Below are 12,507 nucleotides of genomic sequence, written 5' to 3'. Positions count from 1 at the left end.
CGCTCATGTCAGGCACATAGCTTTTCTTCTTGCACAAACACATTAGTTTACCTGGTGACAGTTTGCGTAATTCCAAGTGGTGCTGGGTATCCAGCTACCAGCAAAATACTTTGCATAACAGATTCTCTCAGGGCATAGGATCTTCAATTTTTATTTTAGAAAAAGAAAAAAGTTTTGTGTAATTGAATGAAAATGTCACATAAAGCTGCTGGAAACACGTTAGAAACTCCTACTTCGTTCTCGCGAACAATTGCAAAAAGCCAAAAAAAAATCTGTTTGCACTTCCGCTATTCTTCAATATTACTGTTATACAAATATGATCAATTGCTCCCATTTTAGACAAATCATGGCTCAAATTATTAGTTACTGAATTGTGGGTCCCAAGAGAAAGTAATCCCAGTCGAGGAAGGCAGTAAAATTGGGGCTGTGATGAAATTGGGAAATTTGCAGGCATATAGCATGGTGCCCGCTGTTGGAAGACAGGGGCGATTGGAGATTGATAGAGAGGCTTTTGTCCTGCAGTAAATCTAGCCACATGTTTGCTTGAGGAACAATACAGCTGTTATGAAAACCTCAAGTAATGCATGTTGCTATACTCAGGCACCAGACTAGACATTGCATAATGTGAAAATGGTTTGCATAAGACATTTAAGGATGCAGAATTTTTCACAAAAAATCTTTAAAAAAAACATGGGACCTGCTGTGAAGTGGTGATAGAGTATCCATCCGCTGTCATGCATAAAACTTCTTCAGTGAATATATAACTTCACTGAATGTTTGTAGTAAGGTAGCATGGAATCGGTGTGTGGATTAGCTATTCCTACAATGCTGCGTAATGCTGCTGTAACAACGTCGGTGGTTTTTCCTCAAAATATTTTAAGAAGTTATGAGAAATGTAAGGCATGCACAGCACTCGCAACGCATTTACTTTACATCATCTTTTAGTACAATTTTGCTTATTATGAGAAACCAGAAACTGCCTAGCTGCCCTTGCTGGCATCCACAGAAAGCTACATTGATGGTGATGGGACGCAAAAAACCTGTGCCAATAGATACTCTGCATATAACGAATAGCCTCTCTCTAAAATCATTCAGCGTAAAATTCATGGGTGAACTCCGCACTTGCATTTACGATGTTCACCCCTAGGCAAAAGCCTTGGGGTGAATATGAGGCAAATGTTGCATACAGACACAAAAAAAAAGAAGCTAAATTACTTTGTAGCTTTGGCCTGCAGTCCATAATTGAGAACTGCAGCCTGAAAATGCCTTTAACAACACAACAGTGCAATTGCCAGATTTCAAATGTGTGCATTGATTTCTAAGAACTTTGGATTTTTCACAACAACTATGGTCCGCACATTATTGCTCGTAGGTGGAAACAGCGCAGCTCTTCAGGTCAAGGCTGTTTGCAACAAATTCAAGCTGTTCACGATTGTTTCAGGAATTTTAACGAGCAGTTGTACTGTTGGACTGCCTGATTGCTGGTGTTACGGATCATGTTAACAAGTGCAAAAATTGATAGGACAGAGGAAAGCATAGCTTGGGTCAGCCTTTTCTCTGTCCCATCATTGATCGGTATTTGTACTGATAAACATGATACCATGAGCAGGTGTTAATTACTGAGCCAGAAAACTTGTTTGATTGGTTACATAACCTAGCTCATAAAGAAGGCTGGCTTTTCTATTTTATGCATGCTTTATTCTGTGTGTGATTGAACTGGATATCTGTAACATCAGTTGGTTGGTAGTGTGATGCACTGACTGACATTATGTTTTTTTTTTTCTAAATATACTTAGACAGCAGATTTTGTCAGCTTCATTCGAGACCAGAGTGGTACAACGGCTGAACCCACACCTGTGGCCACACCATCTAAAGCACCAAAACCAAAGCCAAAATCTTGGTGGGATGACTCACCTGGCGGCAGCCATGTGCACTTGCTAAAGTCTGGGGACTTTCAGTCATACCTTGATGGCCAGGAATCTGTACTGGTGATGTTTTATGCCCCATGTAAGTAGCTAACCAATCAATGCTCATTATTTTGCTGTCATGCAGTCGAACTTCACAATAACAAAATTGGCGGAGAATGCGAGAAAATTCACTTTCGTGAGAATTTCGTTGTTGCAAAATCAGACGGCACAGACACGTAATGAGTTGCAGCATGAAACTTTACTGTTAAAATTCCGTTAGCATACTTCGGCAAGGTTTGCTCGAGGATATAGAACCGCATTGCCAACAGTGCAAGGTGCATCGCATGCGTCAATCAGCAGTGGCAGTACTGCTGTGGAGCAGTATTCTCGTTCAATTGCTTTCGGAGATACGATCGCTTTTGTGAGATTTTGCATAACTCGGCATCGGACGCAAATTAACAGCTCTCCACGTGTGTAGCAGCATTTCTCCAACACACGCTGTCACCCGTAGGCGCCGATGTGTCTGGTGCTGAGCACGAAAGTGATCGTATCTTGTATATCTGTAGGCAATCGATCGTGGTTTATAGCCACTTTGCACAGATCTGTCACGTGATGCCTGTCGGGCGGCACCAAAACCAGCATTCTTGAAGCATGAGATGCATATTACCAGATAATCGCTGAATCACAGCTCGATGTGTGGTGGCACTTCAGGCTGCGACTGCCAACTCAAGCACCATAAACAATTCCATATTGGTGGGACGTGGATTTCCCTGTTTTTGCTGCATTTTTCTCACTGAGGTGCATATTACAAGGTGTGCAAAAACCATTGTCACATGTCGGTAGCAACATGTGTGCCGCTTCAAATGGGTGAACAACAAACAAGGTGGCGGCCATAGCATGTTTTAAACACATGTATTCGCTTCTGGTACTTGGTTGTTTTTGTAAACAAAATGCGGGCGCCCACGCAAGTGTAATATGGCAGTATTTTACACAATTTTAGTGCATAGCAATTGCATTTGAGAATTATGGAGCCTGCTAGCCTTGTGCGAATAGGTAATATGCTGGGTTATGTTCTGGTGAATTTCGTTGGTGTGATTGTAGTGCAGCAACATTTCGTTTTCGAAAGGTAAAAAATGCATTGAATCCTATGGACGTTTACCAGGAATACAAATATATTTTGTTGTCGTGAGATTGCCTTATCGCAGGTTTCGACTGTACATCAGTGTAAAGCTTGCATTTTCACAGTTGATCTTTCCAACCAACTTCCAATCGCAATAACATTCTACAACTGACAACACAAAATCGTAGATAACTGCTTCGCTTCACTGAACAGAACAAATTATACGTGTACAGCCAAAGTAAAAAGTTTTGGTGCCACGGCATCAATAAAAAAAAAAAAATCTTCTAGCACATCTTCACAACATGGAATTTCTACATTGCATTGGTTGAAAACTTGCACAAAAGGCTGTGCTGCTTGAATTCAGCCAGCATACCCAGTCTGTGAACAAAAGCAAGTGCTTGCAATTGTACATGTAACATGCTTCATGCGTTTTAAGCTGCATGACTAACTTTCTATTAAAAAAAAAAAACTGTTAAAGAAAGCTTCTAACCTTGCGCATGGAACAGTTCACTCAGATGGTATAATGGTGCAGCTGTAGTCTGTTTGACATGTTGCATTGAAGTAAAGCAAACAGAGGGCGCAATAGGAAAATTAAATCAAGAAAGTGCCGCACAAGAAGAATGTGCCTCCCAACCTTGCACCTTTTCTTTTTAATGAAGTAATAAACCTGATAGCTTCGTTTTGTTACACCTTGTACATGTGTTTTCTACAAGGTGTCAAGTATTGTTTCTCATAATGGGGTGTTTAGAGCAAATCTTGGCATTTTGAACCCAGCATACTAAGATATCTTCATAGGCAATTACACCAGCAGTCATTCTCTTCCAGTATTGCAAATAAGTGGGTACGTGTGCCAGGAACTTTAGTTGGGAAAGGAATTTGCATGGCATCTGATCTTGCGACTTCTGCAATTTCTCCATTAACACCATGATGCGGCATAATTTGAGACAGCCCGCTAGGCATACAGCATGCAGTTTTTCAGCCTTGTACACATAAAGTTAAGATGTCACCTCACTTTAAAAAAAATTTTTTTGAAAGTTCATTCTAAAGGTATGTTATGGAAATCAGCCCAAGCAAATAGTGCACAGTAGTTGGGAAGCTTCAAAGTGGCCAGGAAATGTAAACAGAATTATTTCCTTGGCATATCTTGGTTACGCACATGAAGGACCAGCAAACTTTCTTATTTAGTACCCTAAAGGCCCTATGGAATGGATTAGAAAAAAAAAAAGCAATGAATGATATTCTACATATAACAACAAGTAAAAAAGTAAGAAAACCTTCACGAAATATAAGATGCAAAATTACAAATACAAGATTTAAAAAATGCAAATACAAAATTGAAAAGCAAGATAAAAGTATGTCGTCAAAACCCTATTACATAGCAGTATGCATCCAGCACTTCAGTCAACAAAATATACATGGTATGCTCTGTTTATGAACCGGTCAAAATGTGCAGTTTAGCTCTAAGCTGTGCCTTGTCAGTGCTTTGAAAAACTTCCATTATTTTAGGGTGCAAGTTTAGCCAAGAACTGAAGCCAACTTTTGCTGCAGCTGCTTTACAGTTGCACTCTGAGCAAGTAAGTATTCAGGGCTATGCTTCTGTTTCTGTCTTTTGTGTTCCAGAAATGAACTATTCTGTCAGCAGTCGAATGTTTCTTCTTCTTGTTTTTACTTTGTGGGAAGGGCAGATGTTTAGTCTTTGGTTTTTCTGGAAGGGGAAACTAATTAAATTGACGTGATGAAATAGTGACAACGACGACAACAACTGGCCTAGCTGTTCTTGCTTTTATAATGAAATTGAAATGCAAATGAAGAAAAGCATGAATGAGGAAACCTCTTATGTTTGGTTGCATGAGATTGCTCCACAGCTCGCTGCGAAACATGCTTCCGAAGTTTTCTAAATTCTGTGTCCAAGCATGAATCCTGATGCATACACCCTTAAAGTGCAATGAAACATCTTGGTTCAAGTTTCATTTCTTGTTTACATGTGGTAGCATGGTGGTGAGGTTGTCTGTGCGTGGTGAAAATGTGAAAGGCTACAGATGTATTGCTGGATTGGTTAGTGTTCACCACTGAACAAAGAGTGCAGGAAAAGCCCACTGTTAATACCTGCCTACCACCACTTTACTAACTGGTGAAGCAACAACGCTCACCTTGTCCCGTTCATTACTCTGTCTTGTGCCTTTGGTACTTCAGTCAATATTTCTGCTTTAAGTAATGAATGACCTTAACTATGCGATTTGTTGAATACATATATTGCACAGACAACATACCTTTACCTTCCTTTTTATTATATCAAGGTATCGGGAAAGCTAGCAGCAGTTGATGCATCAGAAGAGAAGACGCTTGCTTCCAAGTGGAAAGTTAACAGCCTTCCCACACTGAAGTATTTCAGGTAATAGATCAGTTAATGCTGCAACATTGCTTTGCTACACACACAACCCTTAACCCCTTAATGCCTTTTTGGCCACTCCTACTACACTGGACATTGTTTCTTCTAGTTTCATCACACCCACTGGAGTGGCATAGTGGCTTTGATGTTGCGCTGCTAAGCCTGAGGGTGCAGCATCGAATCCCGGGCACTGCAGCTGCATTTAGGTGGGGGAAAAGTGCAAAACTGCCAGTGTATCTTGCATTAGGTGCACATTAATGAGCTCCAGAGGGCTAAAATTAATCTGGAGTCTCCTACTAGGGTGTGTCTCATAATAATACGTATAGTGGTTTTGGCAAGTAAGACCCCAGAATTTAATTTTTTTGTTTAGTTTGTTCAGAGAGAGAAACGTTTTCAATGTGTACTGAGATAAAGAAATTGTAGTTAAATTGTTCATTTCTAGACTTTAGGAATTGTAAAAGTAACAAGCACAGAAACATTTTGAGGGTTTAATTGTGAAATTTGAATCTGGTGAAGGTACATAAGCAAAGCAAATTAATTGCAGTTTTACTGGCTGTGTACCGTACTTTGGGTGCACATTAAAGAATCCGAGGTGGTAAAAATTAGTCCTGACTCCCCCCACTATGGAATGCCTCATAATATTATAATTTTGGCACATAAAACCCTAGAATATTATGTTTCAGTTCTACTGGTATATGTAGTAATAGTAGTTTTTTTTAAAACATCACATGCAGTCACCATAACTAAAACTTCTAAAGCTGGAACTATGCTAAAAGTTACTGCATTTCTTTCAGTGCAATGAACTTATGTACTATAGTTTGGAGAGGCAGTTTCTTCATAATAGCAGGGAACAGGTAGATGCCTATTGCCATCGTGTTGCTCGACTAGTGAGTTCCTTTTTTCTTTCTACATATTTTAAGCTCGTCGCATAACGAATATGAGAATTCGAAATGTGTATACCCTGATCTGCTGAATCACCTTCCATCTGAAAGCATGCTGGTGTATATAGCTAGGCATTTTAAGCTATCTCTAGGCTATCACTATCTTCTAGGGGATGTGCTTAACACATCCGATAACAGCCTAAAATCCCAACAGCCAAACGCAATGTTGATGTAATAGGTGGTGTTCAAAATGTGCCGTGACATGTTTCCGGTTCCTGCAATCACTCCTGGCACTTGCAGTACACAAAATATGGTCTTCAAGATCAGTTTGTTACTCTGAGGAAGCTGTTGCTGGGAGAGGAGGTTGGGACACGACCTGTAACAAAACTAATCGCTATGCAAGTTGTCCAGAGTGGTGTGTACACTGCTCTTTCCTTAATATTCTTTAATGTGTACAAATTTACCATGTGTAATTGTCCTCCACGTTCACGTCTATCAATGTTTTCTTTTTAACAAGGCGAGGAAAGTTAGTTGCTGACTATGACAAGGGAAAGAACACTGTTGAGAACTTGGTCGCCTATCTTAAGAGCCCTCCAGCTGCTGCCAAGAAAACAGAGTTATGAGATGACTTCCTATCCACGACGTCCATCATGATCCTGGCCAGGCTGTCTGAAGGTAACCCTCTGCTTGTTCTGAATTTGTTCCAAGTTGGAGTTCTGTTGTTAAGAATAAATCAGTGATACGTTAGGGCCATGGTGTTATCATCTTTACATTATCATAGTTGTGACCAGATTTGTCTTTCATTTGTTTTGTACTGCTGTCTTCCCTTAACCATGAGCATGATACGCCATGGCTTCTTTGCTCTTTCCCTGTCGCGCTAACTAATCTGTTTGCTCCAGGTGTGCTAAAAATGTCATAGGTGCCATAAGTTAGTCACACTCTCCCAACGTGGGTGCGGCCCGCGACCCCTGCCGCCCACTAAACCAAGAGTGGGTGGGGAGGGGTTCCTCAGGACACATTAAAGTTATTTCCTCCTCCTCCTCCTCAGAGTAAATGAAATAGAACAGTTTGTGTCCCTTTGAGTCACGAAAACTCATGTCAGTCCTATTTGGATGAAATGTTTGAAGGCTGAAAGTAGCCAAGAACTGGTGTTTCTTGCAGGCCTTTTATTGGCAGATTCTTCATTGTTTATAGAGCCGTTTCCAGCAGAAAGCACTGACAAGACAGAAGGGAAGACATGTCAGTGCTTTGTGCTAGAAATTCTTTTTGCTATGTTCAACCAGTGAGCTCATGCAAACACTCTTCTTTGATGTTCTTGTTCTTTCTTCATTTTTCTATTGGAACCAAAAAAGCTAAAAGCCTTTTACATGTGAGGCAGTTCTATCATGTGACAGCTGCTGTTCGTTGTTGAGACATGCACATCATAATTCTGCATAACTTTTTTTTCTTCTTACAGGAACATAATATCCTCCCATTTCTCTCGGCCATTCAGCTCAATGCTGCAGCAACACTTCTGCTGTCATCTGCACCTTGTATCTTCCAGGAGGCCATATTTGTCACATACAGAAGGTACTTCAGAGGACCACGCAACATGTAAGGGAATTCCAGCGAGAATGCAGTCTCATACTGCAAACCCAGTGAATGTCTTCATTTTATTCATCTTTTGTAGGCTTGTTGTGACAGGTTTTCGGCACTATGGGGATCTGAAGCCCACGACAGCCATTTTGGCTTTGTTACCACAGCAGTTGTTTATCACGGTTATGGTTCAGCATTGGCTGTATAGATACCAGATACTGAGCAACTCACTCCTGAAATTTTGCACTTTTTGAGCAGTACTTTTGTCTGACAGTAACAACCATCACTTCCCTGGAATATGCACTTATCTGTACAGAGCCACAGGTATTTTATCAGCTGCGCACTGATGGAAGTGCTAGTGGCAGAATCTGTAACTCGGAAAGCTCTAGAATGATACACTACAAAGGGTGTGAAATTTTCTATAAATGTGAGGTGCTTATCAACCATTCAGGAGGATTGTAATGGTGTCATGAAGCATTAAACTGGCTGCATGTTTGAGGCCCCTCATTCAGCTGATCAGTCATCAACAGCTATTACAGTCGGATCTTGATAATTCGAACTCGAAGGGGCCCAAAAATTTTTTCGAATTAAAGGAAGCTAGTTGAATGGAGGACTTACCTGCAGTGGTGCATGCGCACTGATCTAACATGAGTGGGAAGTGCCATACGAATTATTCACACATATTTATAAATTACAGTCAATGTTCGATTTTTCGGACTCCCTAAAGGCAACGAAAACGTTAAAAAAACCGGGCCCCCAAGGGCTCAAATCGCCACAGGCACGTCCTAAATAGCTCTGAAGGCCTGTTAGTGCACTTATTAGACGTATCGGTGCTCTTATTGTGATAGGAGACGACGGGTACACGTGTGCATAATTAAAGGAAACATACCATGACCAGTGACAATTGCCCCTTCTAACTTTTGGTATGCTTCACCGCATAAATTTGTTGTATTGGAGCGAAACAGACTTTCGGAAAATGGCGTTATGCAACGGGTCATGCTTTCCGCGCTTCGAAGCCATTGGCGAGGATTACAAAGAAGGAGTCAGTGCCATTGCTAACAGCCGCGAATTGTTTCAATGAAGAACACAGCACCGAAAAGCAAGAAGCTTGGTAATGGACGCCACAGTAGCTAGGCCTAGTTTTGCCACAGTGTGGCTATGGCTGCCAGCGGATCTGCTGGTCGGAGGCACCACCGCGTGATTTTTCGCGCTGCTGATAGCATTGTCGGAGCACAGTATGTTCGAATTAACCATCGCGAATGCTTTGACGTTCGAATTGCCGGGCGTTTTCGCCCATTGGAATACATATAACTTACCACAGGGTCACTTCGAATAAACCGAAAGTTTGAATTAAGCATGTTCCAATTAATGAGATTCGACTGTATTTCATCTTTTCTTGCATCTGTGGTCATCATTCTTTCTTAGAATTTTTCTAAGTAAAGTCAAATTGTAATGATGCAGCTTAGCATGTTGTTCTACTAGTGCAACAAAATGTTTCACCTGTAGTCTGGTTCATTTGCAGCTACTGCGAATAAGCTGCATATGTATTGCTTGAAAACTGCCCTAGTATGGTTGCTGGAAGCATTTACTATGCCTCTGCTGAACTTGCTATCCATCAGGGAAGCCAATTGAGCGTGGGTACTCTGCAGCATCTTTTTACGGTGTGTCATAGCTGTTGATCTGCACTATTCGCATCGTGTCAAACTTCCAGTGCATTTCAAATAATGCTGGCTTACAGCAAATATATTCACATAAGTTTTGATAACCTGTAATTTAATGGTGTGTTGAATGAGCAGAGTCGCACAACTGCACTGGAAGCACAAATGCTTTTTTGCCTGGAGGAAAGCATACAAGTTCTGTGAACAGTCTGCCAGATCTTGGCTAGTGTCAGAGAGCCTGTAGTGCAGATTGCAAGTCCTTGTGAAACAAAAGCTGCAAACTATTATGGAGCAGCCTTGTAACAATTGGCCAAATGCTGCTGGTATGTACGATTGAAGTTTCAAACCATGCAGTCCACCAAATTTAAGTCCATATGTCATGCCTACATCTGGTTATAAATTAAATTATTTCACAGCAGTTGGGAGGTCACCACCAGTAAGCTTTAATGTAACTAGATTTTTCATGCAAGGATAGTAACAGGTTGAAGTGCCAAATCTTGGTTAGCTGTGCTAGTACTAGTAAAATCAATGACAAGTGTTCCTAGCCCTCTCTATGTAACCAATCCCATCATATCTTTCTTGTTCATGCGAGTCTGCATAGGTTGCAGGCACGCAGAAATTCAGTTCGATTGTAAAGTTGGTGATGTGATTCAGACATACCAATCATTACAAGGTGCTCTCGCCATGATGTTTATCATGGCTGCTCATGGTTCATTAATGTAGCTGTGATGTTTTATAGTTGAAGCTTGCACAGTGTGTCTTAGAAATGATTTTCTTTGTGCATGTTCCTGTCTTTGCATTTCAGTGTGCATTCCAGTAATTTAGATTTCCTTTCCACCTTGCCTTTACCTTTCTTGGTGTTGGGCAGCTTGCTCGTGTCTTACCAGCTTTATTTCACTGCAGTACCAGGCACACAATGGCACCAGTTTTTGATTGCGCATGTTTCTAAGAATGTTGCTCTTTCACTGTTGTAAGTCTAAACGCTGTTTAAGATGATCAAAATATTTTATTTTTATAAGATGTTTCTTTGTTACTTCTCTGCAATATTTCTTCATGTTCATTCTTCTATAATATATGTGCTTCAACGGTGTCCATTATGCATGTAGTGCAATCCTTTGCAAAGTTTTTGTGCTTGCTCAAAGTTAACTGCTTTTCTTTGGTTAACATTGTAAATGTCAAAGTAAAAATATGTTTTGTGTCATTTCCACTGTGAAGAGAAAATAACAAAATAACTGTCCTGTGGATTCAGTTGTGTGTGGAAGACCCTGAACCTTCTGTGTGAAGCAGTGATGTTTTCTTGTGTGTCAGACTGGCTGGCAGACTGTGGAAGTTAATAGCATTGGTTGATGCTCCATTTTTACGCAATTGTTGCTGCTGCAAACAGGCCACCATTAATTTTGTAGATGAATGTTAGCAGATGTAAACATGTAGTGCGAAAAAGGTAGCTTGAAAACTAGTTAGGTGGCCTTGTTAGTCTTCCAAATCAATAATGCAAACCAGTCTGCTGTTTGCTTTTTGAACATTGTTTTTTAATCTTTAATTTTCATGAAACAATACTCTTTTTGCTTGATATCCTTGTGGATATTGTTTTCTGAAACTTGCTTTTTTGTAAAACTAGCTTGAGGTATGGCACAACTTGTAGATGTTCGGTGCCCATTTATGTTACTACTGTTGTAGGGAGAGTGCGGTTGCTTATGATACTGTGAAACCTGTGTAAGTGGGCATTGTAATATGCGAAGCGTGCCTCACGTGCGAGGTACTTGTGATGTTGTGGAACCAGTGCCTTCTACTCAATCATTTTGGTAGATGCAAGTGTAATATGAATAAGGAATGGCAGTGTAAGAGAACTAGGGCAGCCATTTGCAATATTTCTTGGATATTCTTGTGGTTTGCCCAGTGAATATAGTGTGGAATGTGTGTCAACTGCCAAGTTTTCATGGAAACTGGCTTATTGAGCATTGATCTTCATCCAATTGCTTCCTCTGTGTTCCATATAGCATGTGTAGGTGGCTGCTGTGAAGAAAACAGTGAGGCTTTTAAATAATTTATAGTAACCAGTGTCTTGAGAGCATGTTGATATCATTTCTAGGTTTCTTTACTTTGTTGTTGTACACTATATTGTGTGAACAAACCTAGTGTTGGTTGGTCACCATTGCTGCATGAGACCTGTTTAGAGATCAACTTATTCTTTACAGAATGCTTCATTGTCGGTAGCCTTGTATGTTCCCACCAAACTAGACATTCATGAAGTGCCCAACAATTTACTGTTGTTAGGATGACTTGACATGTGCTTTATATTTCAATTTTGCCAAGCTGGAAAATTTGTTCCTCATTGTCTTACTGCTCATATTGATGCCTTGGTATTTCTGTGTGCTTTGCAGAATACTTGTTGGGTGCCGTTTATTTCTTACTAAATCTACACTTCTCATTTTCTAATCACTTTGTGTCGTCGTTTTTTGCTTCAAATTCTGTTTGCAAGGTTTTCAAGCAGCTCATTGGTTGATTGTCACTGAACCTGTTAGGATGCTGTTATTACACTGTATTTTGCCAGTTCAGTGTTCTAAAAAATGAGGCCTGTAATAAAGGTTACAAATTTGACTCTTTCTGCATGTTCGTCACCCTACTTCATCTGGTTATGTTTACATCAAAATTTGATTGATAGTGATGCAGTGGTAGTTTCTACGCTGATGGTTATAGACCATACTTACACCTCTGGCATGACTTGTGCTCACAGAATTGCTTTGATGCAGATTACAAGCAATGCCAGTGGAGTTTGTAGGCCACTGGTACTGGTAGATGGGTGATGGCTGCCATGGGGGTTCAAACAAAGCACCTCAGCCTTCTTTACATTGTTGTGCTCGTACTGATGCCATGTCAATAAAGTTTATTGCTGGTCGATGCCGATTGCCATAAATAGGGTGAACCACACTTGCGAGTTCAGTGCCTGTCCTATCGTTGTCCACCGCATGTTGAGTCT

General features: G+C 40.6%; 1 protein-coding gene across 2 annotated transcripts in view; it reads left to right on the top strand.

The window, feature by feature from the left end:
• Positions 1-12,133, top strand: part of LOC135910067 (protein disulfide-isomerase A5) — a 49,360-nt gene extending 37,227 nt beyond the window's left edge. For both annotated transcript variants that reach the window (XM_065442057.1, XM_065442056.1), the window contains 5 exons: positions 1,797-2,007; positions 4,534-4,601; positions 5,325-5,419; positions 6,815-6,972; positions 7,754-12,133. In XM_065442057.1, coding sequence (XP_065298129.1) covers positions 1,797-2,007; positions 4,534-4,601; positions 5,325-5,419; positions 6,815-6,920 — 480 coding nt within the window. In that variant the 3' untranslated portion in view covers positions 6,921-6,972; positions 7,754-12,133. The remainder of the gene's footprint in view (positions 1-1,796; positions 2,008-4,533; positions 4,602-5,324; positions 5,420-6,814; positions 6,973-7,753) is intronic.
• Positions 12,134-12,507: the final 374 nt, after the last annotated feature.

Source organism: Dermacentor albipictus, chromosome 4, assembly GCF_038994185.2.
Source record: "Dermacentor albipictus isolate Rhodes 1998 colony chromosome 4, USDA_Dalb.pri_finalv2, whole genome shotgun sequence".
Taxonomy (NCBI): domain Eukaryota; kingdom Metazoa; phylum Arthropoda; class Arachnida; order Ixodida; family Ixodidae; genus Dermacentor; species Dermacentor albipictus.
The sequence above is the reverse complement of the archived record's forward strand: the minus strand, read 5'-3'. Positions and strand labels throughout refer to the sequence as shown.